Source organism: Labrus bergylta, chromosome 12 (genome assembly GCF_963930695.1).
Source record: "Labrus bergylta chromosome 12, fLabBer1.1, whole genome shotgun sequence".
In the NCBI taxonomy this organism is placed as follows: domain Eukaryota; kingdom Metazoa; phylum Chordata; class Actinopteri; order Labriformes; family Labridae; genus Labrus; species Labrus bergylta.
The window spans coordinates 12,627,892-12,655,122 of NC_089206.1; the positions used below are offsets into that span (position 1 = coordinate 12,627,892).

The following is a 27,231-nucleotide window of genomic DNA, read 5'->3' on the forward strand; positions in this document are numbered from 1 at the left end:
AGAGATCATAAGGGTTCAGAAGAAAAGGGTTCCAGTTCTTGTGTGCTTTCTAAAAATCCTGAGCTTCAATGTAAACGACTGTCGAAGAAGTCCTGAAAGTCCAGACCTGCAACAACCAATGAAGACAAGCCACATGTTTGTTTGTCTTTTGTTTTTAATGAGGATCATTTTCTCAATCGATTGTAAAATAGCAATTAAAAACTTTTTTTTTTTTTTTTTAGATTCTGGTATTTACATATAAACAAAAGGCTGTGCAAAATGTACAAGGCATTGGCAAGAAAGCGTCATATAAGTCTTATTTCTCCTACCACAGATATATATTCTATATATTATATTAAAAAGTAAGACAAAGTATCACACTTCTCAGCCTTCCGGGGAAATCTTACTCTAGGATGCTGGAAAGGAAGCTCCGGCCGATTATCGAACCTCGGATACAGGAGGAACAATGTGGATTCCGTCCCAGCTCTTTACCCTCGCAGGGCTTCTTGGGGGAGCATGGGAGGGTTTCCAGTTTGGGGACCTCAAAATCTTGTCTCTGCTTTTTGCAGATGACGTGGTTTTGTTGGGTTCCTCAAGCTGGGACCTCCAGCAGGCATTGGGGCGGTTTGCAGCCGAGTGCGAAGCGGCTCGGATGAGGGTCAGCACCTCCAAGTCAGAGGCCATTGTTCTCTGCCGGAAAAAGGTGGATTGCTCTCTCCTTGCCCCAAGTGGAGGAGTTCAAGTATCTCGGGGTCTTGTTCACGAGTGAGGCTAGGATGGAGTGTGAGATTGACAGACGGATTGGCTCGGCGTCAGCAGTAATGCAGGCGTTGTGCCGGACCGTTGTGGCAAAGAGGGAGCTGAGCCTGAAGGCAAAGCTCTCAATTTACCGGTCGATCTATGTTCCAACCCTCACCTATAGTCATGAGCTATGTAGTGACCGAAAGAATGAGATCACGGATACAAGCGGCCGAAATGAGCTTCCTCTGGAGGGTGGCTGGGCTCAGCCTTAGAGATAGGGTGAGGAGCTCGGAGTAGAGCCAGTTGAGGTGGTTTGGGCATCTGTTAAGGATGCCTCCTGGACGCCTCCTGGACGCCTCCCTTTCAGGCACGACCAACTGGGAGGAGACACCGGGGCAGACCCAGAATGCGCTGGAGGGATTATATATCCTGTCTAGCCTGGGAACGCCTGGAAAACGTTGCTGGGGAGAGGAAAGTCTGGGCTGACTTACTGCGCCTGCTACCACCGCGACCCGACCTCGGATAAGCGGAGGAAAATGGATGGATGGACAAACGTGCCCGATTAGTAGCTGTGACCTGATACATCTACAAAAAGCAAATGTCAGTATGTTCAGCAGATAATCAGTCTTTCATTTGACAACAAAAATGTATTCAAATCAAAATAGGTATAAAAAGATAAAAAAACAAAACAAAAAAGTTATAAATTGGTTGTTTCCATCGATCGACCTGTTCTTTAAAAGCTGATCTGTCAATGTGCGTTCCTCGTTCTTCATTTCATGCCGATATTTCCCCAACATGAACCTCATCTTTCATTCATATAAAATTATGGACACACAACTTATTGACATGTTCTGATTCACATAAATCTCTACCATCTGTAACATCATTGGTATTCTTATATCCAAGCCCTCTTTTTAAAAATCATATTATGATTACAACATCCTAGGTTTGATTTTCTTAAGATATACAAGGCAGAGAAAAAAAAAAACAATTACACTATAATGTGTCCGACAAAGCAACCACACACGGTAAACATCCTTGCCTAAAGTGACTGGAATATGGCACACTCTTCTCTGTTATCTCTTATCGTAGGGTAACGACAGTGGCTGCTGCTGAGAGGATGTCAACTCAGTCAGAAGTGGAATCTCTGTAAGTTGAATTTGACTTTGTCCGTCAAGACATGATTCTTGAAACCAGGACGTTTTGTCTGCAGTAGAGAGGATTAGTCGGAAAGTATCTGCAGCCTTCATGTTCAATATGCTAGAAAATCTGAATAAATGTGGAGTTCCTCTTACAGGCATCGTGTGAGGGACTCTCACTGAAGTAGTGATACTGCAGCAAGTACTCAAACACCAACCACTGTGGTTAAATCATGCACAAAAAGCACCTTTTTTTGGATTCCTATGAAGCAATGACAGAGAGAGAAATCATGTAATACAAAAATAAAGCACACATCCTGATGTGGAGAGAGCCGTTAGAAAAGAGGACATTACGGCTAGGTTTCTGCTCTATATGGCTTGATTTGGTAAGAAGGCAACTCAGCACATGAGAAGAATTTCAAGGTTAGTCTCTGTAAAAAAGAAAAACTCTGACATTTAAACTTTGCAGAAAAATACAACAAACATGTAATATATTAAACTCTCAGTTAAGGAGTTAAGTAGAGAGCTTATGTAAAAAAATAGTTAATACTGCAGTTTGTGTGAAATCATCTAGTTCAGTTAAAAGCAGTTTCGCTTGTGTGCAGGAATGAGGCAGTGCCTGATTAAAGTGTAGTCGGGGGCGACTGGTCTCTAAAAAGGCAAAGCATCAGAGCCGAGTTCCAAAAGTTCCTCCATCTTTTGCCCCAAACATACCGAAGGCCTGTGCTTCAGGAGGTTTTCCAAGTTCCAAGTGAATCTCTTCCCACTTGTAAGTCAGGGGTCTACAGAAGGTACCTGCAGCAAGGGGTCTGAGCTGACACTGCTTCCTTACAGCCACCAAGGGAGGCGAGTCATTTTACACCAGGGTGCTATTTGAGGAAGCATTTATAGAGCAGGTGTGAATGACTGGTCTCTCTTTCGTTCTCCATGCAAAAGAGCAGGTCCTTGAGGTTGACTCTGGTAATTCTCTGTCGTGTAAACTGTCTGGAGCCTGATCTGCTGGATGCTCCAGGCTGGGAGGGGCCTGATCCTGAGCCCTAGTGTGTAAGACAGATCACAAAAAGAAAAAAAAAGAAAAAAATGTGACAAGTCTTTTCCTGTAAGTACATTTGAAATAAACGTCCCATACTCCTCACCTCTGCGCTGGCACCCCTAACTGGAGAGTCCATTTTCCGTTTTTTCCTTGGGCCGATTGCTGCCAGCGCTGTAAGGTTTGCTTCCCTCTGTCTTATCTGAGCCAGCTCCTGCTGCTGCATCTGGAATACAAACATTAGCACACGGATTAATCTCATATAATAAATGCCACACAGAGCAGAGTCACTTATCATTGCAATGCACTTACTGTACCTCTTTGGCTTTCTGTTTAAGTCTGAGCTGCTCTGGGTCTTCTTGCCGTGACCGAGACTACGGTGAGGGAGAAGACATTTGAATGTGTCAAGACGATCCATTTAATCAATCTTTTTTCCATTCACTCTCTTATGAAGAAGATCTATTCTCTTTAGACAACAGTAGAGGAAACGTTACTAATGACCTTACTTTCCTTGTCCATGCAATTTGAGATAGTGTGCAAGATTCTCCCTGCCAATGATGAAGCGTGTTTTGTTATGTTACCTTGGCAGCCTTCAAGAGAATCTCCCTCTCCTGCTCTTCCTTCCTTTGCTTCTCCATCTGATCCAGCTGCTCGAAGAATTTAAGCTGTGCTCGCACGTCACTGACCTGCTTGTACCGCTCGTCCTCCTGTGGGATGAATAAAGATCAAAGAATGTAATCACACTCAAAGGCAATGGGTCTGAACTGCTCTCAAATGCCTGTATTTACTAATCACCTTGAAGGTCATGTTCTTTTGCTGTGCTACTTGTGACACCTTTTCCAGCAGGTTTTGTAGCCGCTGCTGTGTAGCATAAGAAATGTAGTTTATCACATCTGAACCCAGCTCGCTGACACCGAACTTCTTACCTGTAACAAAATGTGGGGAAACAAAAGATGGAAACAGTTATACATGGGCTTTAGTGGCAAAAAAAAAAAAAAGGCAGATCTTTTAAGATTGTATTGATCTCACCGATCCCTAGGGCTCTCTGGGTGAGCAAAGAGGTGGAGAGAAAGCTCTCATCCTTACAGGAACGTGTCACTGCACCTACAAGCTCCGAGTTGGTTGCTAAGATGCGGGCGCTCTCTTCCGACAAGTTGACTCCAGCCATGGACGCCACATCATTGATATCATCATCATCCCTGGATAACAAAATGTAAAAGTCACAAGACATACATGAACATCAACTCAATATAAACCTTGTTGCATGTAGAATGGAAATCTTAGATTTTCGGTTATTACAAAATAAATCCCAATACTTTTGATTTGCTGTCGTCTTAAAACCCCAAAACAGATCATCAGTACTGAGTCTGACCACCCTTATGAGAGCAGCAAATAAATATGACATCTGACCAGTATGTGTTTTTATTATAGACAAACCACTACACTATATACATTTTTACTTTTGCAGATCTGTTACTAAGTAAGAAGGAACACATTCCTCTCCAACTTCTGATCAGTCAATAAAAACCTTTATACCTTTAAATTGATTTATCACAAAAATGACTTATCCAACAATTTCAGTACAGGACAGTGGCTACTCCTCAACGGTTTTAAGCAGATGGAATCCAAAGTTTTGATTTTCCGTTCAAGAAAAGGAAAAAAAAAGATTGATTAATTTGTAAATTACTTTATTTGCTTTCTGTCTTAGACTAATCATTGTTTCAAACTAATTGTTCCAGCGCTGAATATATGCAACACAACTAGAATCATTTGAAATGGATGCAGTTCCATGGATCAAATATTTAAAGCATTATATGGCCTTTCTGTACATGGTTGTTCAAAGGCAGTGGTCTTTTAGTCCTTATATTTAAAGTGGCATTGTTATTTTAAAATCTGAGTTCTTTTTAGTACTAGTAGCACTAAACACAAAAACAAAACAGTCTTCTGGTGTTCTGAAAATATTAAACTATGGATCTTTAACCGTCTAAAACGCTGGCTATCTGGAGAACAGGACTTCAGATGCACGGGAGATATTCATCTGAAATGGTCACATACCTAAAGGTTCCACCTCCTGTTTCCTTCTGCTTGTGATTCTGAGCAACAGCCAGTGCAGACTGACTGACTATTTGTACCACCCCTTTGACACCTGGAGCCAACGTCTGCTTCACTCCTGGAGGAAACAGAGGAACAGAGACAGAAAAACTTTTTTTTTTTTACATCTTTGTGTCAATTTAAGAGGAATTATTCTAAGTGACTGTAAATAATGTTGTGCATATTTTGTTAAAAGAGCAACATGATGGGAATCTGATTAAATGATGCAATCACATCAAATATCCACAAGATGGCAGCACTAGCTTTTTTTGTTTTGCCTTGACTTTGCATTTATTTTAAATAAATCTGTCTGTCCACAGACACCCATTGGACATTTTATGATCTATCAAAAGAAGAAAATAAACTACAACATTAAGAGCATTAGTCTGATTTTACATGTCTATTGAGAAACAATAAACAGCCTACTGAGTTCATTGATGGGCAAAACAAATGAGTGTAAGTGACAAATAAACACACACACCTGCGTGCAGCTGTTTGACCACCTGTGGCTGGCTCACAATGATTCGGTTGTGAGGCTGTCCTCTGAGCGTTACCATGGGAGACTGAGCTAGTGTCATCTGAGGCCTCAACACGGTGCCCTGTTGCTGGGGGACTATCTGTGCACATTTAAGGACAACTAATGAGAAACAGAATTAAAGCACAGCCCAAAATAAAAAAAAACCTCTTCTGTGAGCATGCCAGTGACTGAATTCAGGTAATCATCTAGCTTCAAAACTTACCAGTCCGGGTTTACTGTGAGTTGTCTGAGTGAGGTTGATGACTGTGGTTTTGGTTGCAGCGGCGCTGGTGGTGGTAGTGGCAGCTGTGGAGAGAGGAGGTCGGAGCACAACAGCAGTGAGGGCGGTGGAGGCTGCTGTGGTAGGCTGACTGCTGGGCTGAGGTGGCAGGCTCTGCTGGATGAAGGCCTCTGAGTCTGGGGTCAACTGACGCAGTGCTGGGAGGCTTCTCTGCAGGCGGAAAAGGACAGAAGGAGTTCAAACTGGGTGCATGAAACATGATGGGGAAATTAACCTACCTCTCAACTGATTCATTACAACAGTTAACATTGTTTTTGAGTTAATACTCTCAATAGCTAGATTACAGTTTTTTCAATAGAGCATTATCATCTTGAAAATTATGACCTCATTTGGGGGTCCCCGCCTGAGGATAGAGATGTAATAATGTGTAATAATGCCACCCTCTCTTCCAAATGTGGTTCCAAAAAACACGATGGGAAAGGCTAAAATGCAAGAAAGAAAGTTGTGTGATGGTGGGATTGCTACAGTCTGGTTGCAAATAAACTCAGTTTGGTTTACAGAGGAAGAAAGTCTGAGTTTACACGGCCTGAACATGCAGCATCATCTGCATATCTGCTACTATGCGGCTTGTCTCACCTTGAGGAAAGGCACAAGGTACGGCTGTGGTGAGGAGTTGAGCTCCCGGTATAACCTACTGGTGAAATCTTCAGGCTCGAGCTTTGCTTCCTGTTTAAGAATATGCACAGAGACGTGGATCAGAATCTAAAATAAGGAACAAAACAAACTGAAGGAAAGAGACAAAAGCCATAAAGATGAGGACAGAGGGATCAAGTTTAAAATCAGAGATTGAGAGAGTGAAAGGAAAGGAGATTGAAGAGGTGAGACATTCACCAGCAGGTTCTTGACCAGCTCCTTTACGTTGGCCGTGGTCTCAGACGACTGTTTTCCACTTGATGCCAGCTTGATCAATGTAGACAGAAAGTTTCGACACTTTTTTACATTCTCCAGTGTCTCCTGCAACCAAAACAAGATTGTATTTATAATCATGCACATCAGATATATGGTATCCTTGTAGATAGCTTTAAAAGATTACAAAGAGAACAGCACTCAAGGTTAGTAATTCTCTCTTACAGCGGTGACAGCTATTGGAGTGACAGGGGTCCCAGTGGCTGCAAGCGACCCTACCCTCTGTGTAACTGCTGTGGCTGCAGAACCGGGCTGCACTGTGCTGGGCGTGACGAGCGTCTGTCCTGGAGTGGTGGCACTTCCTCCCAGCATCATGGTGTTCTATAAAAGTCAGTGGATATGCAGTCGTGACATGAGGCTACGGACAATGACAAGGTCAGAATAACAGTTTTGACATGTCTGCTCCAGGGGCACAGTACACAGTCGACTTTATTACCAACACATTTTCCCCCAGGCTTATAATATCAACAGTCCTTGATATTGTTCCAAAATGTATAAAACATTTAACTCTTGCAAACTTTTGTGACTGCTTTGTTCCCCTCCTGATTAAACTTTTTTTTTTTTCGTTCACAATTTTTTGCACTCAATGTCATGATGAAAGACTAAGGTGAGTGAGGCAGCAATGGAGGGCTAACATGTGAGGGTTGGGGAACAGGGGGACAGATGGTCGATGGACTGCTCCTCAGTCCTTTCAAATGATTCAGATCTGCACCAGTATAATGTGTTCAAAGTCAGTGGCAACTACGAGTGGGAACGGTAAGTAATTAACTCACTACACCATCTGAAACAGAAGAAAACAGCCTAGTGTAAGAAATGTGTGGGTCGCTGTATGTTTGCAGAAAACAGCAGTAGCCTAAAAACGGCGGGTAAAAACCATGTAACATTCTGTAAGCAGCATCGAATTGATCAAGTTGTAAATTGAATGCAGAGTTGTGTCAGGCCAAATGGCCAAACCCTAATCCACTTCTTCAGAAGAGAAAGTTGAAAATGTATCTACTTAACACAGAGGCTGTAAGGTTTTTTATTACATCTTTTGAAACATATTTTATGACTTGAGAATATATTTAATCCAGAAGAATTACTCTGAAAATCTAACGTGTAGCCAATGGATAACCTGTTTCATTCAAAGCACATGGTTTGCCTGAGTTTAGTCTGCCAGTTAAAGTACGAGGTCTTGACAAATAGGAAATTCAATGAAAGTTTTCTCTCATTTTGCTTGACAACATCATACACTGCACAGAAGATTAAATACATAAAAAGGTACATGTGTTTGGAGTTACCTGCAGCACCGGAGGCCTCTGCAGAGTGGTAGTGGCTGTTACGCTGGTTTGAACTGGTGAGGCTTGTTTAATAATGGTCATGGGGGTTACTGGACGAGGAAGCAGAGATGTGCCTGGAGCCTGCAGAAGAGAGAAATTTAGTTTATTACCATCAATTCTCATTTTGGGCAGTTCTATCCATCGCTGTGCTTATTATTAAAGTTGATGCAAAAGTCTACAAAAGTTTAATAAAAATAGTATATATGCAAACAAAAAGTATTACTGGTACATCAGACTGCATGCTTAAGTGTATCAGAATGACTTGGTTGTGGGGCACTGGTGGCGCAGTGGTTAGTGCGCGCGCCCCATGTATGGAGGCTGTAGTCTCGAGCGGGCAGCCCGGGTTCACATCCCACCTGTGGCTTCTTTCCCGCATGTCCTTCCCCACTCTCTCTCTCTGATTTCCGACTATATCCACTGTCTTATCTCTCCATTAAAAGCATAAAAAGCCCAAAAATAAATCTTGGAAAAAAAAAAAAAAAAAAAAAAAGAATGACTTGATTGCTACAATTTGTCACATAAATATATACAAAATGATTGAATTTCTTTCAGAATAACAATAATGACAAGAAAAAGGGATTTAAAGGGCCCCACTCAGATCAGGAGAGTAGCAGTTCTATTAAATTAAGTGATTTTACACCTAAATGCTGGTATATTATATCACTGCTCTGCATCACAACCTAACATTGAAGGTCCCATTTACAAAGTGTCTATGTGTCCAGCATTTCAGGTACCTTCAGAGAGTTGATCTGGAAAGGTGGAGTGCTGGTCGGGGCTGCTGGTCGTGGTGTCATGGCACTTTGGGACTGTGACTGAGCCTGCATCTGAGCCAAGGTCTGCTGGTGAATCATAAGCAGCTGCCCGCTCTCACTGCGGACCAGAACCATGCCTGCAAGAGGCAAACATCAGGGGGAGTAGTCGAAAGTCATGGCTTTTCTGTTCAGCAACAACAATATACTGCATGTATGCACAGAGTTTCTAACATGAGTAGGTATGTATTATTTATCTGTAGGTCTATTGACGCATTGGTTTAACCTCAGCTAAGAGGTGACCAGTCAGGCCAAAATGAGTTAGAAACATGATGTCATGTAACAAGATCTTGTCAGTACCTCAGCAGACTCTTTTTTTCTGCTGATCATAATTTGTTTTGGTACGTGTATTAGAAGACACAGTAACCTTGTGTCATAGCCAATTCTTCATTAAATAGGTAACTGGATGTGTGATAAGCACTGGGGCTTCCTCACATAGTGATACTATGGTCTACAAAAAAAGACATAGTGAGTTACAGAGAGCTCTGACAGGAAAAGTAAGCCGCAAAAGTGACCTTTTTTGGCTGAGTTGTACATAAACATACAAATAGCACACATGCTGTTATTGTTAATAGCGTGGCTAAATACCATGCAGTTGACATTAATGTTTTTTATCAATTCTTTCTCATATAGAAAAAAAAAAAGGGGGAAAGGGTAGAACCAAGAGTTAGTAAGATAAATAAAGTCTAACAATTATTAGACAGAAATTGTAAAAATTAACTGTAAACAGCTTTAAATTATGTCAACAGTTTGCTATTGTCTCTTACAAGACAGAGTAATACGAAACAATTAATTGCAAAAATAATGTTATGTTCTAAAGGAGAAATATGCAGTTTTGACTGCACTCCAGACTTTTATTCTGGTTTGCTGTTAGAACCTTGCCCATCTCTTCTCTGTTATTTGTGGACTTTAAAGACAATCAACTACGCTTACTGCTGCTGTCTAAAACCCACAGCTTGTCCATAAACACAGGAGCACCTGAAACCTGCAGCCTGACACCGCCATAAGAGACAACCCAATAAGTAACATGGGAGATAAAAAAAATAAAATAAAATAAAATAAAAAAATACAGGCGCTCTTAATTTGTTAACTTTACTCAAAGTTACCTGGAGGGAGCTGAATGTTCTGGATGTTTGGGGCGTTTTGTTGAGTCTGAGTAAGTCTTGGGGCCAACACCTGAGGGGCAATAGCTCGTATTCCTGCGGGAGGAGCGGCGGCGGCGGCGGCGGTAATGGTTGACGGAACTGAAGTCCTCAAGTTCTGCAGAACAGTAGAGCTCCTCATGGTCCCTGCAGCAACAGTGGAAGCCACTTTGTGTCCACTCGCGTGAAACACAGTTTTTGAGGTGTCGAGTTTGTTCACTGAAGGGCCCGTCGTGCTGGTGACGCTGACGGCTGGTGACGTCAGAACTGCCCCGGGGCTCCCTCCGCTTCGCGAGGTGTTAGTAGTAGTAGTAGGAGTTTGCATAGGCGGCCTCGCAAGAGTGACCGTCGGTTCACTTTTCACGGAGGATACGACAGCAGTGTGAAGACTCGCGGGAGAAGAAGTTCGAGTAATAGTCGGAGGCGCCGCGGGCAAAACTGCCGCGTGTCCGTTGTTTACAAGCGTGGCGGCGGGCGGCTGAGCGCTGCTGTCAGCGGGACCTCCACCGGGGGGATGACAGCTCGTCACCACGGCACTGCCATTCAAAGTCTGCAGCGCATTCGCTCCAGTAGCATCGGGAGACACCGTTTCGACTCCGCCTGCTGCTGCTCCCGTCTTGGACTGACTCTGACCGGCTGTCAAGCTCGGTCCCGCCGCCGACGTGGTCCCGGCTGCTCCATCCCTGTTAGAATCAAGGGAACCCGTACTGCTTATGACACCTCCATGCGCTCCTGAACAAATGAAAACTAGTGGGTATCGAGCAACTCTGCTTTTTTTTTTTGCATTAGTTTCAGGACACTCAAAGTAAAGTCAAGTAAGGTACTATTAGTTAAAGAACGTGACCAAAATCAGCTAACGTTAGCAACACGAGAGTGGGCAGCTGCCTTACCTGTTTTGGCAACCTCTTGTTGTGAAAGTCCCATTTTGCTTCTCTGCACATTTGCACACGCGTTGCTTAAAACAGCGACGCTGCTGACGTGATTTTCTGCACACTGAGTTGACGCGGAGTTGGCGTTGACGCGACCCGCTTCGGTCACGCTGCTCTCCGCAGAGCCGACCGTGTCCTCCCCAGCTACTTTCTCGTCCGCCGCCGCGTCGAGCAAAACATCGCCCAGCAAATCGGAGTCCGCCGCCATCTTTTTGCCCAGTTACGCTCGCTCGTTAGAACGCATGCGCCGATTGGATGCACCGTCGGTGACGTGGCCTCGGAGGCTGTGATTGGTCACTACAATAAACATAAACATTGGGAGTTCCGAGCTGCTGCGCTGCTGAATCAACCATCGCCGTCAGACTGGACGGCTGCTTCTCTTAGTGGGATATTGGCACAGCAATAGAGATTGTTATATGTTCTGAAAACATGTCTTTGATTATTCACAGTATTGCTGCATATTTTTCAATTATTTTTCGTATCGTAGACAACTCAATAAGGCAAAGAGTTTTTGCTATGAGTTGTAATAGCCTATCATTTCACTTAAGAAGACATTCCCCGCCAGATAATCACCAACACCTTCGATTATAGCCTACTATCAGACATCATCAATCAAACACGAAAAGAGTCATCGAGACAGACGCCTGGTAGTTAATCAGATGAACAGGTGCGTTAGTTAGCGGGTCAATCAATGGGCGTGCTTTCAAGTCACCTGCGAACGCCATTAAATAGTTTGGGATACTGTGAATTGAATGCATGGAGTTGATTTGTGTTCTTTTAGACATTAAGCCACCAATTGTTCTTAATATTCTCCAAACATGAGTTTAGCAAAGCCTTGCATTGGCTGTAAAATTGGGTTAATTTCAAAAGCCCAAAATCGTTATGAGGGTATTTTGTACACGATTGATAAAGTGAACTCAACAGTGGTCCTTGCTAAAGGTGAGTTGTATAGGCATTTGCTTGACCGGATAGCATCATAATTTAAACACTGTTGTCACTTAATAAAACCTTATTTGTTTTTTTTTGTGTTTTTTTTTTCAACTAGTCAGGTGTCTGGGAACCGAGGGACGACCCACTGACAGGCCAACACCACCTAAAGATGATGTCTATGAATACATCACTTTCCGTGGAAGTGATATTAAAGATATCACACTGTGTGAACCTCCAAGAACTCACCATGGCCTTCCCCCAGATCCTGCAATAGTACAGGTAGGTTTATACAAGAACTCCATGGTTTAGATAAACATGAAGTGGAATAATTGTGTCTAGATAATGTCTCTTGGATTGTATAGTCATCCCTTGCAGGGTCTTCTGGAGTCTACCCATCTTGTGGACCATTTAGTCCTGCAAGGATGCCCGCCTACAACCAGCTTGCTGCCAGCTCTCTTCTTAATCAGCAGTATGCTGCAGCTCTTGGCCTTGGTAAATCAACTAATTCAGATGTATTCCTATAAACTGACCTTTAACTTACTTGAACCTGGTAGTTAAGTTCTTCAAAGCAGGCTGTTGAAACACATCAGTCATTTATTGCATTTGCAGGACCTATACTTCCAGGTTTACATGTCCGAAGGGGCCCCATGGTGGAGAAATCTGTTCAAACCCTGCATGTGGACGGATCCAGGCAAAGGAGAGCTTTGACTACATCCCATGAACAGGAGCAGCGTTGGGAAAGGAGGCCCCCGAGGACCAGACAGGAGAGTCCCCAGACCAGAAGGGGCACTGGAGCCACCAGTAAGTAAAGATAATTTTAGTGATTTAAAGGCAAAATAAAACACTGTTCACTTATTCACCTGAAACTGAGGATTTGGCTGAGCTTTTTGTGAAATTCCAAAATTGTAATTATAAGCAATTCAAAGAGTCATTCTTAATGTTTTTTCTCATATTAAGGGAGGACAGGTCCAGGTTTGCCAAATGCTCTGCATGAGTCTTGGCAGCGGAATAATGAAAACAGGCCGCCACCTAGGAGACAAGGTGAGTGTGGAACACATGTTTGTTAAGTAAATCAGAATTTTGTTGCTAGAAATTAAGTAATATATGGTTAACAGTCAATGCTTTTAATACATATAATCTCAGGACCCCGGAGGCGCAGGAACCGTAGTAGAGGCCAGCTCATGGTGGCTGATGCTCCTTCTGCTATCCTAAAGTTTGAAGAAGACTTTGATTTTGATTCCTCAAATGCTCGGTTTATGAAGGAGCAGCTTGAGAAAGAGGACAAGAGGAATGAAAAGGGTTGGTTCAGCAGCTAGTTACCACAAATATACCAAGATATTCTCATCTTTCTGACACAATTTCTATGTTTAAAAAGTACCGTTTCATTTAATGTTATAGAGATGTTTACTCCCACTTGAAGGGTAAACCCTGCAAGTTTTTTGGCATTGCTCAGCCTTTGCATGAAAGGCTTATTCTAGTATCAGGATTTGGTCAGTTGTTTAGTTTATTGTTTCACGCTCATCTTGTTTCACATGTGCAGAGATTTGTTTTGCAATTCAGCACATATTTTCACAGCTGTTTATCTTGGATTTAAATGGGTCACATTTCTGTTAAAGAATATTGCTTGGTAAGTAAGGTCAATATCTAACATAAGATCTGGTCTGGGATTCTATAGAACACGAGTTTAAAATATGTGAATTTGTCTTCCTTCAGGCCATTCATCTACTTGTATTGCAAACTTTTTAAGAAACTCATTACATGTTTCTGTCTGCAGATGGAGATCATGAGGTGGAGGAGAAAGAAAAGGAGGCATTGCACTTGACTACACATGATCATTTTGGACCAAAATGCTACTATGACAAAGCCAAGTCTTTCTTTGACAACATCTCTTCTGATAAGAAGTTCAGGTAAACTAGTGGCCTCTTTGATTATCAATAATGTACACTTGTACATGGCGCTACAGGCTTGTGCCCTCTTCTTGTGCTTCAGACTAACATGGGCAGAGGAGCGGAAGCGCAATCTGGAGACATTCGGGGTCCCGGGACGGTTCCTGAGGGGCCAGGGCTTCAGAGGTGGATACAGTGGACGTAGAGGATGGGGAGCTTCTCAGTCTGCTTACAGAACTGCAGGTGGGCGGCTGTGAAGGTCTGAGTTTGTTATGATGGCACTAAAGCAGACCTGTCTTCAACCTATTGCCCTTTGTATATGATAATCATTCTATAAGCTCTGTCACTGTATAAAGAAGGGTCTTTTCTTGTTGTTGTTTTTTTCCCCTCCTTGAGAAGTTATCCTGCCCCTATATTGCCACTATTTTTATTTGCCCCCATCAATTGGACACAATTTGACTATAAATGCATAGCATGCAAGATGGTCCACTTTGATGCCAATAGTTATTTCCTCCCTCAGAATATTTGCCAGATTATTATTATTATTATTATTATTATTATTTTTTTTTTTTTCAGTTAAAAGGGAAGGGAGTATTTAAGTTAATTTGTTTTTGGTTAATGATATAAATATGTGGCTTTGCCTCTTGGGAGTCCCGAGGCTTATTTGTACTTTTATTTGTGTGGGTGTTGTATACTATAGACATTGTCAAATTAACTAAATTGCGTGTATTTGAAAACTCAAAACTTGTGCATTGCTTAATTCTGTCATATTGAAGCAACAAGTGAGAATAATGTTAATAAACTAAAAATTGCTGATGAACTTGTCTAATGCTCTGAGTTAATTTTTACAATACATTGTTGTGTTAGTGTGTGAGGTGCGCAGGTGAGAATTGAAAATGGGTGTTGGCATTCATGCATGTTCTGTTATATCCTATTTGTACTTCATGGGTATTCAGTTCCCTTATCTATAGGAAACAGGTGTCCAATATGTAGACAACATCGAAAGCTGAACATTTGGGTTGCTTTAGGTCTTTTATTGAAGGCTAGTGCTGGAAAAGGCTGCAGATGTCAGGTGCATTGTGATATTGTAACAAAGGAGACTTGACTTGGTATAATAATCGCGCATTCAAATCTCTATGAAGGTCCTTTACAAGAAGTTTTGCAGCCACACGTCACAATTGCTCCAACAATCAGCCTGCACAATGTGGACTGATTGGCTCTTGTGAATCAAAGGATGCCCCGTCTACAGACATGGAAAGAGGTAGGCTACTCACTGTCCGGGTCATACCAACATTGGAGGGAGAGGGGGGATTTCCCCTCTCGTGAATTAATCCATCTGTCAGTAATTGCATGGAGATAATAAATAATCCTTTCAGAAATACGGTAGGTTATTTACCCTTTAGAGAAATCGGTTTCTTTATTGACATGTCCTCTCTTCCTGACGAATAGATGACACGTCCTCCACCCCCCTTCACTTTTCTTTTTTTTGAAATAGACATTCTATATAGCCGAATAGAGTGCTGCCCTCATGATTATAAATATTAGAATAAAAGAAGCGCTTTAATTTTCCCATATGACAAAATGTCGCTGGCATTCTCATCGGCTCGCCCTAGGAGTAAAGGGGAGGTGACACCGCAGACCATTCAGAAGGTAAGGATGTAAATATTTCACGGTGTGCAAGATGAAACATTGTTGTCTGGATGGGAGTGTGCGGTCCGCCGCTAGTGCAATATGAAAGTATAGCCTGTCGTGGATATCAGAAGAAATGGCAACTTGTATTGTAACGGTACAGTCAATTGAAGGTGCGAATCAAACAAAGCCATTACGGTAATTAGGTTTTAGAGCGCTTAGCTAGACGCTTTTTTTTTCCCACGCTGCTCTTGTCCTGAAAATATTAACCTAATGTCTTCAAAAAATACTGGCTCGAGGTTTTGTAAATTGTTTCCAAGAAATTTGAACACCATTGTTGTATATGGTGCCATCGTCAAAGAAAGAGTCTCATTAGGTTAAAAAAAAAAAAGGGTCACATGTTATGCCAATTAGCAGAAGTTTAGTGTTTAGTTTCAAATATTAAGACAAAACTCTGAGATATATACAAAGCTGCTGCAATAATCCTCGACTGACCCGAGTATTTCAGGTAGACTTAAAAAAAAAAAAAACCGCACTGAGACAAGGACTTTGAAACAATAGCCTGAATAGAAACAGAGAAGCTGCTGCTTTATTTGGCTCCTTTTATGAGGAGAAAAAAAAAAGTGACCCAGATAAAAATGTTATTAGGCTGGCTGAAGTTCTGAGAATCCAGGGCAGCATCAATTCAATGTCTTAATAGGACATTTTAAACTGTATGATTCACTATGCACTGTGACTCAGTGAATCATGCACACACTACATTACTAAAGTTGTGATGTTGTTTCCCCAAAGATGCTGGATGAAAACCACCATTTAATACAATGTATAATGGACTACCAAAGCAAAGGAAAGACAGCTGAATGCACACAGTAAGTGTCCTTTTTTTAAAAATTCTATGTAAATGGATCATTCTGGTAACAGAATTATGCTATGTTTTATTTTCCCTTTTTAACAGGTATCAGCAGGTCCTGCACAGAAATCTTGTTTACTTGGCCACAATAGCAGATTCCAATCAGAACATGCAGTCATTACTACCTGCTGTAAGTCCTTTGGCAAGTCAAAAAACATGGATTTCAATGATTCACTTGAATTTGATTTGTTGTACGTCCTCTCGCGACACCTTTAAGAAGCAAATATTCTGAACATCTATTTTGAGAGCAGACTTTGTGGCAGACTGTTTTACATGTCAGAGAAAACACACACTTATTTAGTTTATTGATAAATATATACAGGTAGACCAAACAGCAATTAGGAAAGTTTACAAATATAGTTTTAATTGACCTAATATCATTTTCCTTCTAGCCTCCATCAGCCAATATGTCTATAGGTCCTGGAGTGATGGGGCAGAGCGGGTCACATGCTCCAAGCAACCTCAATGACAACATGGCACCAGGGCTTCCTCCCACATCAGTGATGCAGAGCCAAATAAGCAATGGTATGATCTTAACTCAAATGTGGATCTCTTTAGGTTAACTTTCACATTTTCTTTGTTTTCCACTAAATCCAAAGCTTCATGTGCCCACATACAGCTCCACCCGGTTGTCCGCCCCCCCCCCCTGCCTTGAGAGCTTTTTGGAATCTGACTTTGCTGCATGTTTGTCTGCAGACACAATAACATGTCTTGTGTGTCTTTTTCCTTTGTTGTAGTGCTGCCTGCAAGTATCTGTGGTCGTATGTCCTGTTAATGGTCGGATAATCAGATTTGTTGGCAGCTACAGCCATTTCTACTGTTTTGCTTTCTTATTATTTTCTCACATTTGTATCACTCATAACTCAGTCCTTTTTTACAAAAAGCTTCCCGTAATGATGAACTGAATGTGGGTCTATGATTTACATGCACCACATGGAAATATATGCTGGCTGCTCTGACTGTGCGTGTGTGTCGTCAGGCCCCAGCCATGCCCCCATGCAGCAGCAGCAGCAGCAGCAGCAGCCGCAGCAGCAGCAGTCTGGTCAGATGCAGTCGTCTGTTCCCTCAGCATCCCTCAGCAGCTACAGTAGCCAAGCCTCTGCCTCCGGCTACACCCATGCTGCACCCTCCTCCCAGGGCAGCACGCTCCAGGGCCCCGGGCCAGGCTATGGCTCTTGCTCCTCTTCTTCCTCATCTTCCTCTTCTTCCTCTTCCCGCAGCAACCTCAACATGCAGTCTAACCAAGGTGAGCCAGGAATAGGGGAGCATTTCAGTCAGGAAGATGTCCACTTTTTGTAAAACTTTAGAACTGAGCACACCAGTGACGCAAGTTTTGTCACTCAGAGAGTGAAATGATGAGTGTAGAGGCTATAGTCCTCCAGGCGGGCAACCCAGGTTTGAATACCACCTGTGGCTCCTTTCCTGCCTGTCATTCGCTCTCTACCCAATTTCTGACCGTCGTATCTCTTTTTTTAAAAAAAGGGATAAAAACCCCAAAAAATAAACGAGTACACACCCTTGTGAATTTAAGGGTGAGGTAGAATCCATAGTGTAAAAAGAATGTGTGAATGTGTTTATACCAAACACTCCCTCAATTTTGCTTAAAACATTTTCTAACACACATATTGGCCCTCATCACACCGTTGATTCCCCGTTGACCCTAACCCTAACCCTCTCATAAATCAAACACATTCAGTTCATCACAGAGTTATCCTGCCTCCTCCACTCTTCGCCCTGGTTTAACCTCTCCTGATCTTTGACCCCTGGCCCTGAAATGCAGCCCTCCTCTCCTTGGATGTCCATGCATATTGACTGTACCTCTGTTTATGCACTAACTGCTTTCACTTGCTTTATTTGCATTTATACTTAAGAGTGAAAACTCTCTTCACAGAGATTTTTCTATGACCGACCCCTGACTGCTTTAAACCCATGATGGCTTTACCCTGTGCACAGATTGCTGCGGACATGTTTTATATTTGTTCATTTATCAGTTTAAGGAAGCACATTTACGCCATCTCAAATCTCAGAATCATGTATTTTCTGTTTTGTGCATGCGTATAATAATGTATGAGCTCTCTCCCCAATAATCCGAACTCCTATCCAGTCACCATGATGCACCAACAGTCTGCCACTCCGCACTACTCCTCAGCCCAGGCAGGGGGGCAACACTATCAGGGACAGCAAGCCATGGGCATGATGGGTCAGGGCAGTCAAGGGAACAGTATGATGCCTCAGAGGCCCATGGGATCCTACCGCTCCTCACAACAAGGTAGGTGGGGAGACTTCTTCATGCTAGTTAGGTTTGGCAAAGGACTCAGTGATTTTGTTTGTGTTGTCAAGTGAGTGCTAAAGTACATACTATATTATGGATGCGTGAGTAGTGTTTGGAACATCTTAGACTGAAATTGTCAGCAGGTTTTCTGTTCATTTTGACTCACAGTTTCTAGAATGTTCAAATTTTGCTGAATGCATGGTGCTGTAGTTAAAGGAAGAGTGGTGTTAAAGGAAACTGGTCCAACCCGGCTGCCTCCTACAGTATGACTTTAAGAAGCAGTCTGGAGATGTATCTTTCTTGTCACATTTAGTTTCTGTCCTTGTAAATCACTTCTGCAGTGTCATTATGTGCCTAATAATAGCTCCCCGCTTGTCCTGCTATGCCTTTGAAGGGTGAAGGCAATGCATGTTGTAACTCAAATGTATTAAAAAAGAAGGGATACTGTTTCCAGGGCAACAGGCCATGGTTGTAAGTCCTCATTCGCCTTGCTGTACTATTATCCTTGCATGACTCGGGGGAAGTATATCCAGGTTGAAGCTCTGGGGAAATGCTCCTTGATTAGCTGTGGTGTATGGTATCGGTTGTATGAGAAGTTTTCAGATATGGGGCAAAGATAAGATATAACAGTTCATTAATGACTTTCTCTGTATTTGGAGACTCTTGGGTCACCTGTCGTTTTCAAAAGACGTGAGATGTTTTTTTTCATGGCTCTTTGATGAACATACCAGATAGATTTTTTTTCTGTTGGGTTTTGATCTGAGTTTTTTTTTTTTTAGATACAATTAGTTGGGGAAAAAGGAACGAGTGAAATCTGAAGTTTCTGCACACCATCATCAAGAAGAGATTGTTTTCTCTGTCATAACTGGCTTTTTGTTTTCTTGTCTTTTGTAATTGGTTCGAATTGCTATAATTTTAAATGCATAGAAAGTAGAGCTGTCAAACCATGACATTTGTAAATGTGATTAATTGCTTAATTTGAATAGTTAATCACTATTAATCGCATATTGAATCCGCTGTTTGAATTTCCTCTATATCAGATTTAGTCTTTTTTTTTTTTATTTATTTATTTTTTTTTTATACTGTCTTAAGGTGAGAGTACTTTACTTGCTGTTTGAATTCAACCTGCTTTTATTTTGAAATAAATTAAGGACATTCTGGTAGATCGAAGGTTTCGACTTTAACTTAACCACGGAAAAAAGGAAATGGTTAAGGATCAAAAATTAAATGGAAACAGCTTGAGGGAACGGTAAAAGGGTGAAATGTTACTTACTTTTATATACTTCTAGCATTTTGAAAAAGTAAATAGAGCCATTAAAAGATCAAAGAGTGTTGTGCTTTTCCATCACCGTGAGGCTTATCCACGGTTTGCCAACAGGGACTCAAAAGAATGCAATTAAACGCGATTAAAAAACCTTATTCATTCATTTTAGACCTTAATCAATTGCGATTAACTTGTAAATGCTGACAGCCAAGGTAGACAGTTACTACAGATGAATTTCTACCTCAGTGTCCTGGCACAGCCTTAACTGAGCGTCAAATTGGTCCAACCAAGTGTTTAACAATCCTGGTGTCGCCTGTCTTGCAGGATCTGCACAGCAGTTCATGGGACAAGACGAGTTCTACGGAGAGCAGTATGGACACACTCAGAGCTCCAGCGAGCCCATAAACCAGCAATATTACCCTGATGGTAATCATGCACATCCATAAACTACAAACACACAGCTCCCAAACACACAACCTCCCAACCTCCCATTACAGACCATTACATTCCCTTTTAGCACTACCCCATAGGTCTGAGCCACATTTACCACAACACTGAGGCTTCAGCTCTTCCTCCCAGTCATCGTCTGTTGCCTTTATTGTGGGAGATGAAAAGTTTTGATAAAAGCACAAAAGACTGCTATTGGTCTTAATTCTGTTTCCTCCCAGTGTGTCTGTGTCCATACTGTCCCCTTTGGTGTGCCGAAATTTCAGATTTCAGAGCGTGCTATAACAGTATGTTAAGGAGAGAGTGCAAACTTCCTCCAGGGTGTTTCTTGTGCTTTGTGCATAATGTAGAAGTTAGAAGCCTTTGAAAGTGTCGCCTGTTAATTCTGTCCTTGCATATGCATTATGTCTCTTTTGCATGAAATCTAGAGGCTTTATTTCCTGTGCAGAGGTTTTTTTTTGTACGTCTTGAATCGTGTTCTCCACAGGTCATGGAGAGTACTCGTATCAACAGTCTTCGTATGGTGAGCAAGGCTATGACAGGTCCTTTGATGACTCATCACAGCATTACTATGAAGGAGGTAACAGTTTTTTAAGATTGTAATTGTCACTCAAATATCGTGCATTTGTTCTCTTTCTCTGCCCACGGTGTTTGGCTAAATGTATCCGACCCTACCTACATTAAAGTGTAGTACCACTTCATACTGTATGTTTCATACTGTGGATGATGCATACCTGCTGTGCATATGCCTCCAGGTAACTCTCAGTACAGTCAGCAGCAAGCTCAGTATCAGCAGGGCTCTGGCCAGCAGCAGCCCTTCAGCCAGCAGCAGTACTCGTCTCAACAAGGCTACAGCGGGCAGCCACAGGGATACGGTCAGAACAACCCCTTCAGCCTTTTGTGTTCATAGACATTAACACAACAAGAAAAAAACCCAACAATTGAGTCTGTTCCCTCTGCTACAGGTTCTGGACAAGGTGGAGCCTCACAGTATTCTCAGTATCAACAGAGTCCAAGCCAACAATACGGATCATACCGCTCCTCCCAGGGAGCTCCTGGAGCACAGACGCAGAGGCCCTATGCCTACGAGCAGGTACATCAAATAAGATCATACAGCCAAGGTTTCTATGATTTGTTTTTTGAAGGTTTTCTAAGACTTTTTTTTTTCCTGTGCTTTACATTTTTAATGCTGATGATGCACAATGTATACTAGAGCACACACACATACAATGTATGTAGTAGCTAGAAGCAAATATTAATAGGGACTTATTACTGTAAGTACCCCTTATCTTTAAAACCTTTTATTTGTATTAAACCCGAATCTCAAATATTGATTGTGGATCATACTCTTTCAAACCCGACTGTTACTTGATTCAGTATAAACCAACATTAAAGCTAATGTGCATGTGGGAATCATGGGAAAAAAAGGACACCATGTTTAATCTGTTGTCTTTCTGTAAACATTTTTTACATTGCAGGGTCAGTATGGAAACTATCAGCAATAAGATACCACAATGTTTTCCATTTGGAAGAAGCGAAAAAGGCAACGATTCAACAGTGACTGACTCAGCTGTTGGGTAGAAGATCTGGCTGCATCATATTTATTATCCTGTCATTAATATTTATTCTAGCTAAGAATAGATCATCTACTCATATGTGATGCTCTCTTGATTTTTTTTTGCTTAACACAGGGTTGTAAAGGGTAGCTGAAGGTGTGAAGCACTACTCTTGGTTCTGACAAATATTCAGGCTGCTTGTAGAGTTAAGAAAGTTCATGTGAAACCTCCATAAGAAACAAGGGGGGCAAAAAGTGAAACCTCAGCAAATTGAACCTCCGTATCCTTCTTTTGTTTATGCCTTTGCCTTTCATTTACCTATATCCTGCCTCCTGCATTTAATGTTTATTTTTAATTTACAAGCCTCTGTGCTGGTGCACAAAACAGGTCAGTGGATCCTAAAAGCAAATAGGAAGGCAGGAAATATCCCTTTAAGTTGATCTAATTGACTAGTGAAGCTCAAGCTGAGACACTGTTATAGTCCATGGTAAGAGAAATTGATTTAATAAAGGTGAAATCATTGGTTTTAAACCTGACTTAATCAGGGAGTTTGTCTGTGTTAGTCAAAAAGTGATGTGTTGCTGTGTCTTCTAACATTTTGTGCATTCACTCTCATGTCTTACAGTGTTCATAGACACATCCAGAATTATTCATGTGTATTATTATCCATGATAACCATACACCAAGGTGGTATGTTTTACATTATGTGTTCATTGGAAATTGCTTTGCAAAGACGTATTGTTATTGTGCAGAGATCGAGAGTTTATGTAAATCTCATGCCATTCACTTATGACTTTACACACATAACATCATGCCACTTTATCAGCACTTTATTTTGCAGTGACAGTGTATGTATCGTCTGATATTTTGAATTGTAGTGTAATTCAGGCTGTCTCTAACAAATGATCCTCAAGAAGCCAAAGTATGACAGGGACAGAGCAGTATCGGGTCCTGCACCTCAACTTCCGTTTTGTGCAATACACTCAGTCAGTCATGTTGGACTTTGATCTTATTATGAAAGCACAACGTTTATCATTATTTGCATTTTCTTGACAGAAAGGCCAGATATATGCTAGGGCTGGTTTATTTACGTTGTCCAAGAGGTCGAAGTTTTCAACCAATACATCAAGTTTGAGGAAAATATTTTCTATATAAGTGTGAATTATGGATTGATTGTGTGACGCTTACTTGTGTGTTTATTTCCAGTAAACATTTTAAACATCTTCTGTATTAGATGAAAAAATATTGTTAGAAAACATAACTTTTTAAAAGTTTAGAAAAGGTATTGAAGGTTAATGTTTTAGATAAATGTACATGTACAAGCAAACCTGCCTTATTTAACACACATACATTACATTTCACATTTATCTATCTCTCTGACTATCTATCCTCATCTGTCGGTCTGTCTTTTTTTTCTGAGGAATCTTTCATTAATTTATTTAGATAAGAGAAATCAAGGCTAAAGCATCCCTGGACCTTCATGTAACACTGTTAGTTACAGTTTAATAAGCGTATAAAGTATTCTGTGAGTCCAGTTTTTCCATATATTCCATTTATCTTATCTTAAATGGGTAAAGTAGCACAATGGTTGCAGTCATTTTGCAGGGTTAATCAAGTATAGACGTCTAGTGGCTGTCAAACAGCTAAACAACTGTACCACTCAACAGTGACAATCACATGCTTTTTTATACTGCATTAATTTTGTATCTGAGTTGCATTCTACTGTGAATCTAACATGTATGACACGTTTTCACCTCTTCTATGGTCTATAGTATGTCATCACTGATGTGGGTGGTACGCCTTGTTCATGTTTTTATGTGTGTGTTTGTGTGTGTGTGTTAGTGTTTGTGTGTATGTGAGAGGAAGAAAGATGGACAGAGAGAGAAAGACAGTATCTGAGTGGGAGGTTTGTTGCCCATAATCAAAACATGAATGTTACATATCTAGACTGCATTGCCTGATCTTTTCTGATGTCTTTTGTTACTGATTGTGATATAAAAAATAAAATGATATTCACCTTTAAAAGTCTGCATTTTATTTATGTACAAGGGAAGATTATCATCACTAGTTTAACTTGTATGTTTTATTTTTTAAAATGGATACTTACACGAGTCCTTTCACATCTCATATTTCTAAATTGGATTATATCAACAGAGAGGTATGGAATTATTAATCAAAATGTAAAATAATAATTTTATTTAACACTGTCTGTCGCTATATATGGAGACAACTTAAGTTATTCATTGAAATTGTGTTAAAAATGAATGGTCAAGTCTTATTGCGTCCCAAAAAACCAATCATGTATTGGGAGATTTATTTACCTTTTACATTCCGACACATTAGGTGGCGGTAGAGGACCAAGTGGAGGCAGCAAAAATGATACCGTAACGAAAACTCGCACACAGATTGTTCCTTCCCGGGTTCCGTTGTTTGGTCCACGCTGTCTACAGACTGTAATATTTACAGTCTATGCTACAGACTTATATTTTTGCAGGTATGCGTACAGTAGGTAGTAACTTGATAGTTTTAAACAGTACTTTAGTAGAATGGTTTTCTATCGTGAATATAAATTTTAACTTGGACGACTAATTTTTGAGTTATTTTGCCGATAGACTTAAAAGTGTCTTGAAGAAAACTGTTGAGGTGACATTGTCGAACCGTCGTGAGGTAAATGACTTCAAGTCAAAACTAATGTGAGTCTGTTAACTCTACAATGTTGGCGTCAATGAGGACAGCGGGACGTCTCTGTGGGCTTTCTCCGGACACACGTGTAGTAAACATATTGTTAGGCCAGGTGGTTAAAGCAAACCACTTAGGTTGTTCTCCAGCACTGACAGCGTGGAGGTGGAGGTGGAGACTCACCGGTGGTACCAGAGGTGTCAGCACCTCTTGTACACTTTGTGCCAAAGTCCGAGGGAACCCGAAGAAGACGGAGATCTCTGAGAAGAAGCTGGTGTGTGTTACAAGTGACTTTTGTCATCAGTTTCACCTATTATGTATGAAAACGTCAACTTTGATTTGAGGATGGTGTTAGTCCACTCCTTTTATGTTGAGTCTTCTTTGTAATATTGGAAATTAAACTCAGGACAAATATGTGTCCAGTTGCCTTCAAAATCACTTCAATTTCATAAGTTATCATGTCTTCCACAAAGTATTATTAAAATAACTATTTCGCATCATGTCACATTTTCAGCATGTCAGACAAAAACAGTCACTTAAAAGGATTTTATTTAAGCCGGAGTGTCAATTCCCTGAATTAAGATCATTGCAAGCAGAAAGTGACCCACCGTCAAGCTGTCCCTCCTGGGTGTTAAATCAAAAAGCCGCCCGTTAGTCCCCAAAACACCATTAAGTGTCTTCTCCCCAGTTTACTACATGGAAAAAAAAGTAAAACAATTTAAGGCCAACACCTGCAGTTGCAATGTTTTTGTTTGAATTATATAATATGGTCCAAAAAAATCTCGTCAAAGCCTAGTCTTAATATCGCTATCATGTATTACTTGATAACATCCATGCCCTACCATAAAAAAAAAAACTCCCAAATTGTGAGTTCAATCCATCTCTGTGTTGTCTTGTATAACTTGCAAAACCATCAGTGTTTCTTGAAGCTGTCTTATGGGTGTTTTCTTGTTTTGGCCCGCAGACCCGTCACTTTAAAGACCACCGTTGTGTGAAGCTGGTGGCTGGCTCGGGTGGTAGAGGAGCGTGCAGCTTTCACAGCGAGCCCCGAAAGGAGTGGGGCGGACCAGACGGGGGTAATGGAGGAGATGGAGGAAGCATCATTATAAAAGGTCAGATCAGCGCAAGGAATATTGTTCCAATTCTTGCGTGTTTGCCACGCAATACGTTGCAATTTTTCTCATCCCGTCTTTGGCACCATTTATCAAAACTGTTTTTCTTATTTGTGTGCGTTCAGCTGACCGCGTTGTCAAATCCTTGGCGAGAGTTGTCCCGGTTTACAGAGCAGAGCACGGGCAGTCAGGAGGCAGCAAGAACTGTTATGGCAAGAATGGGAGTCCAACCTATATTTATGTGAGTCCATTCCTTTGATCATACATGACAGGAAGCTTATGAACACTTTTGTAAAATGTCTATCATTAACACTGTTGCATGGCCTAACTTTGATGTTTTCCCACTATGAAGGTACCATTAGGCACAGTGGTGAAAGAAGAGGGAACGACAGTTGTGGACCTTTCTGAGAATGGCCAGGAGTATCTGGCTGTATTTGGAGGGTCCGGGGGGAAAGGTAATCGTTTCTTTTTGTCAAATGAAAACCGGGCACCCATGACAGCAACCCCAGGACTGGAGGGGCAGGAGCGGGTCCTTCATTTGGAGCTCCGTACTATGGCCCATGCTGGACTGGTGAGAAAAGGCCGTTTAAAGTCAAAAATAGTATGTTGCCACTTGCCAACCGACCCCACAAATGGACTGTTTGTTTTCTAACCTTAATTCATCAGGTTGGGTTTCCTAATGCTGGGAAATCCTCATTGTTGAGAGCCATCTCCAATGCCAGGCCTGCTGTTGCTGCTTACCCTTTTACAACACTCAACCCACATGTAGGGATTGTCACATACAGGGATCATGAGCAAGTTGCAGGTAGAGTATTTAAAAAATAACTAATACATATTGTAAATATTATTTCATCTGCATTGTTAGGTTGCATTACTCTAAATATTTCCCAAGTTTAACATATTTGCTTCACTTTTACCTTTCTATATGTAGTTGCTGACATCCCAGGCATCATCAGGGGAGCCCATTTAAATCGAGGCCTTGGAATCTCTTTCCTGCGTCATATAGAGCGCTGTCGTTGTCTCCTCTTTGTTCTGGACATGTCGTCTCCTGAGCCCTGGACCCAGCTCCAGCACCTGCGTTTCGAACTCGACCAGTATGAAGCTGGTCTCTCCCAGCGGCCTCAGGCCATCGTAGCAAACAAAATGGACCTGCCTGAGGCCCAGGAGAAGCTGAAGACTCTAAGGGACCTTGTTAGCCAGCGGGTCATCCCTGTGTCAGCGCTAACAGGACAGAACACAGAGGAGCTCATCCTCCACCTCAGGGAGCTGTATGACGGCTACCTCAGAGAGGAAGACAGTGGTGAAGGCAAACCCACCAGATGATGGAGAAAGCTTTTTCCTCTTGCTCTCATTGACTTTTACATACAATAATATATACATTTATACTGGACAATAGAAAATGTATTTAAAGTTTGTATTGAATAAAAAAAGGAAACTTGAATGTCTGTCTGCTCTTATGAATGCTGGGCAGAATATTGTTCAAAAAATACATTTTGACATATAGCATGCTAAGACAAAGAAAGATTCCCCTTAAAAGTGTTTGGAGTATTAAAGACCTGTTTACGCGCCACATGTAAAGAGAAATTAAGTCCACTGAAGGAAGGATATTTGTGCAAAAAGATACACAGAAGGGGTGCTGGTGG

At 41.5% G+C, this 27,231-nt stretch overlaps 4 protein-coding genes across 9 annotated transcripts; 3 read left to right on the top strand and 1 right to left on the bottom strand.

Moving 5' to 3' along the window:
* Window positions 1–116: 116 nt before the first annotated feature.
* On the bottom strand, window positions 117–11,111 carry LOC109980959 (transcription initiation factor TFIID subunit 4). The gene is made up of 16 exons (XM_020629555.3): window positions 10,865–11,111; window positions 9,939–10,706; window positions 8,758–8,912; window positions 7,985–8,104; window positions 6,870–7,025; window positions 6,630–6,752; window positions 6,375–6,464; window positions 5,721–5,948; window positions 5,462–5,597; window positions 4,945–5,059; window positions 3,919–4,088; window positions 3,685–3,815; window positions 3,471–3,596; window positions 3,207–3,263; window positions 2,996–3,115; window positions 117–2,896 (listed from the first exon to the last, which is right to left on the bottom strand). The coding sequence occupies exons 1-16, from the start codon at window positions 11,109–11,111 to the stop codon at window positions 2,729–2,731; spliced, it is 2,910 nt and encodes a 969-aa protein (XP_020485211.2). The 3' UTR covers window positions 117–2,728.
* Window positions 10,586–14,539, top strand: LOC109980960 (protein LSM14 homolog B). Of its 4 annotated transcripts, none has more exons than XM_065961332.1 (8): window positions 10,586–10,724; window positions 11,949–12,112; window positions 12,196–12,325; window positions 12,443–12,634; window positions 12,791–12,874; window positions 12,977–13,132; window positions 13,608–13,740; window positions 13,823–14,539. In XM_065961332.1, exons 1-8 carry the CDS (start codon window positions 10,688–10,690, stop codon window positions 13,974–13,976), a joined length of 1,050 nt encoding a protein of 349 aa, XP_065817404.1. In that variant the 5' UTR covers window positions 10,586–10,687; the 3' UTR covers window positions 13,977–14,539. The 4 variants fall into 4 exon arrangements, with proteins under 4 accessions (XP_065817404.1, XP_020485212.3, XP_065817403.1 ...); XM_020629556.3 differs by lacking the exon at window positions 10,586–10,724 and adding an exon at window positions 11,099–11,842; XM_065961331.1 differs by lacking the exon at window positions 10,586–10,724 and adding an exon at window positions 11,099–11,842 and having other exon boundaries at window positions 12,458–12,634.
* A 502-nt stretch (window positions 14,540–15,041) lies between these two features.
* On the top strand, window positions 15,042–23,822 carry LOC109980895 (calcium-responsive transactivator). Of its 3 annotated transcripts, XM_020629441.3 has the most exons (11): window positions 15,042–15,369; window positions 16,141–16,217; window positions 16,304–16,388; window positions 16,651–16,783; window positions 17,238–17,504; window positions 18,363–18,527; window positions 20,119–20,220; window positions 20,729–20,821; window positions 20,997–21,116; window positions 21,207–21,334; window positions 21,720–23,822. In XM_020629441.3, exons 1-11 carry the CDS (start codon window positions 15,301–15,303, stop codon window positions 21,744–21,746), a joined length of 1,266 nt encoding a protein of 421 aa, XP_020485097.2. In that variant the 5' UTR covers window positions 15,042–15,300; the 3' UTR covers window positions 21,747–23,822. The 3 variants fall into 3 exon arrangements, with proteins under 3 accessions (XP_020485097.2, XP_065817736.1, XP_065817735.1); XM_065961664.1 differs by lacking the exon at window positions 17,238–17,504 and having other exon boundaries at window positions 15,044–15,369; XM_065961663.1 differs by lacking the exon at window positions 20,119–20,220 and having other exon boundaries at window positions 15,049–15,369.
* Window positions 23,823–24,240: 418 nt separating this feature from the next.
* Window positions 24,241–27,029, top strand: mtg2 (mitochondrial ribosome-associated GTPase 2). Its single transcript, XM_020626743.3, has 6 exons — window positions 24,241–24,750; window positions 25,441–25,588; window positions 25,714–25,829; window positions 25,941–26,159; window positions 26,255–26,393; window positions 26,520–27,029. Exons 1-6 carry the CDS (start codon window positions 24,511–24,513, stop codon window positions 26,909–26,911), a joined length of 1,254 nt encoding a protein of 417 aa, XP_020482399.1. The 5' UTR covers window positions 24,241–24,510; the 3' UTR covers window positions 26,912–27,029.
* Window positions 27,030–27,231: the final 202 nt, after the last annotated feature.

What these genes read in the sequence shown, in the direction of transcription:
- LOC109980895 (XM_020629441.3), top strand. Translation starts at nt 15,301, where the DNA reads ATGTCGCTGGCATTCTCATCGGCTCGCCCTAGGAGTAAAGGGGAGGTG. An exon ending in TGCAGTCATTACTACCTGCT is followed by an intron (nt 16,389 to 16,650) that starts GTAAGTCCTTTG and finishes TTTTCCTTCTAG; the next exon opens with CCTCCATCAGCCAATATGTC. An exon ending in CGGGCAGCCACAGGGATACG is followed by an intron (nt 21,117 to 21,206) that starts GTCAGAACAACC and finishes CCTCTGCTACAG; the next exon opens with GTTCTGGACAAGGTGGAGCC.
- LOC109980959 (XM_020629555.3), bottom strand. Translation starts at nt 11,111, where the DNA reads ATGGCGGCGGACTCCGATTTGCTGGGCGATGTTTTGCTCGACGCGGCG. An exon ending in AGAGGCCTCCGGTGCTGCAG is followed by an intron (nt 7,026 to 7,984) that starts GTAACTCCAAAC and finishes TGACTTTTATAG; the next exon opens with AACACCATGATGCTGGGAGG. An exon ending in TTCTCTTGAAGGCTGCCAAG is followed by an intron (nt 3,264 to 3,470) that starts GTAACATAACAA and finishes CCCTCACCGTAG; the next exon opens with TCTCGGTCACGGCAAGAAGA.
- LOC109980960 (XM_020629556.3), top strand. Translation starts at nt 11,722, where the DNA reads ATGAGTTTAGCAAAGCCTTGCATTGGCTGTAAAATTGGGTTAATTTCA. An exon ending in AACAGTGGTCCTTGCTAAAG is followed by an intron (nt 11,843 to 11,948) that starts GTGAGTTGTATA and finishes TTTTTCAACTAG; the next exon opens with TCAGGTGTCTGGGAACCGAG. An exon ending in TGCTGCAGCTCTTGGCCTTG is followed by an intron (nt 12,326 to 12,442) that starts GTAAATCAACTA and finishes TTGCATTTGCAG; the next exon opens with GACCTATACTTCCAGGTTTA.
- mtg2 (XM_020626743.3), top strand. Translation starts at nt 24,511, where the DNA reads ATGTTGGCGTCAATGAGGACAGCGGGACGTCTCTGTGGGCTTTCTCCG. An exon ending in AGATCTCTGAGAAGAAGCTG is followed by an intron (nt 24,751 to 25,440) that starts GTGTGTGTTACA and finishes TTTGGCCCGCAG; the next exon opens with ACCCGTCACTTTAAAGACCA. An exon ending in GGAGTCCAACCTATATTTAT is followed by an intron (nt 25,830 to 25,940) that starts GTGAGTCCATTC and finishes CCCACTATGAAG; the next exon opens with GTACCATTAGGCACAGTGGT.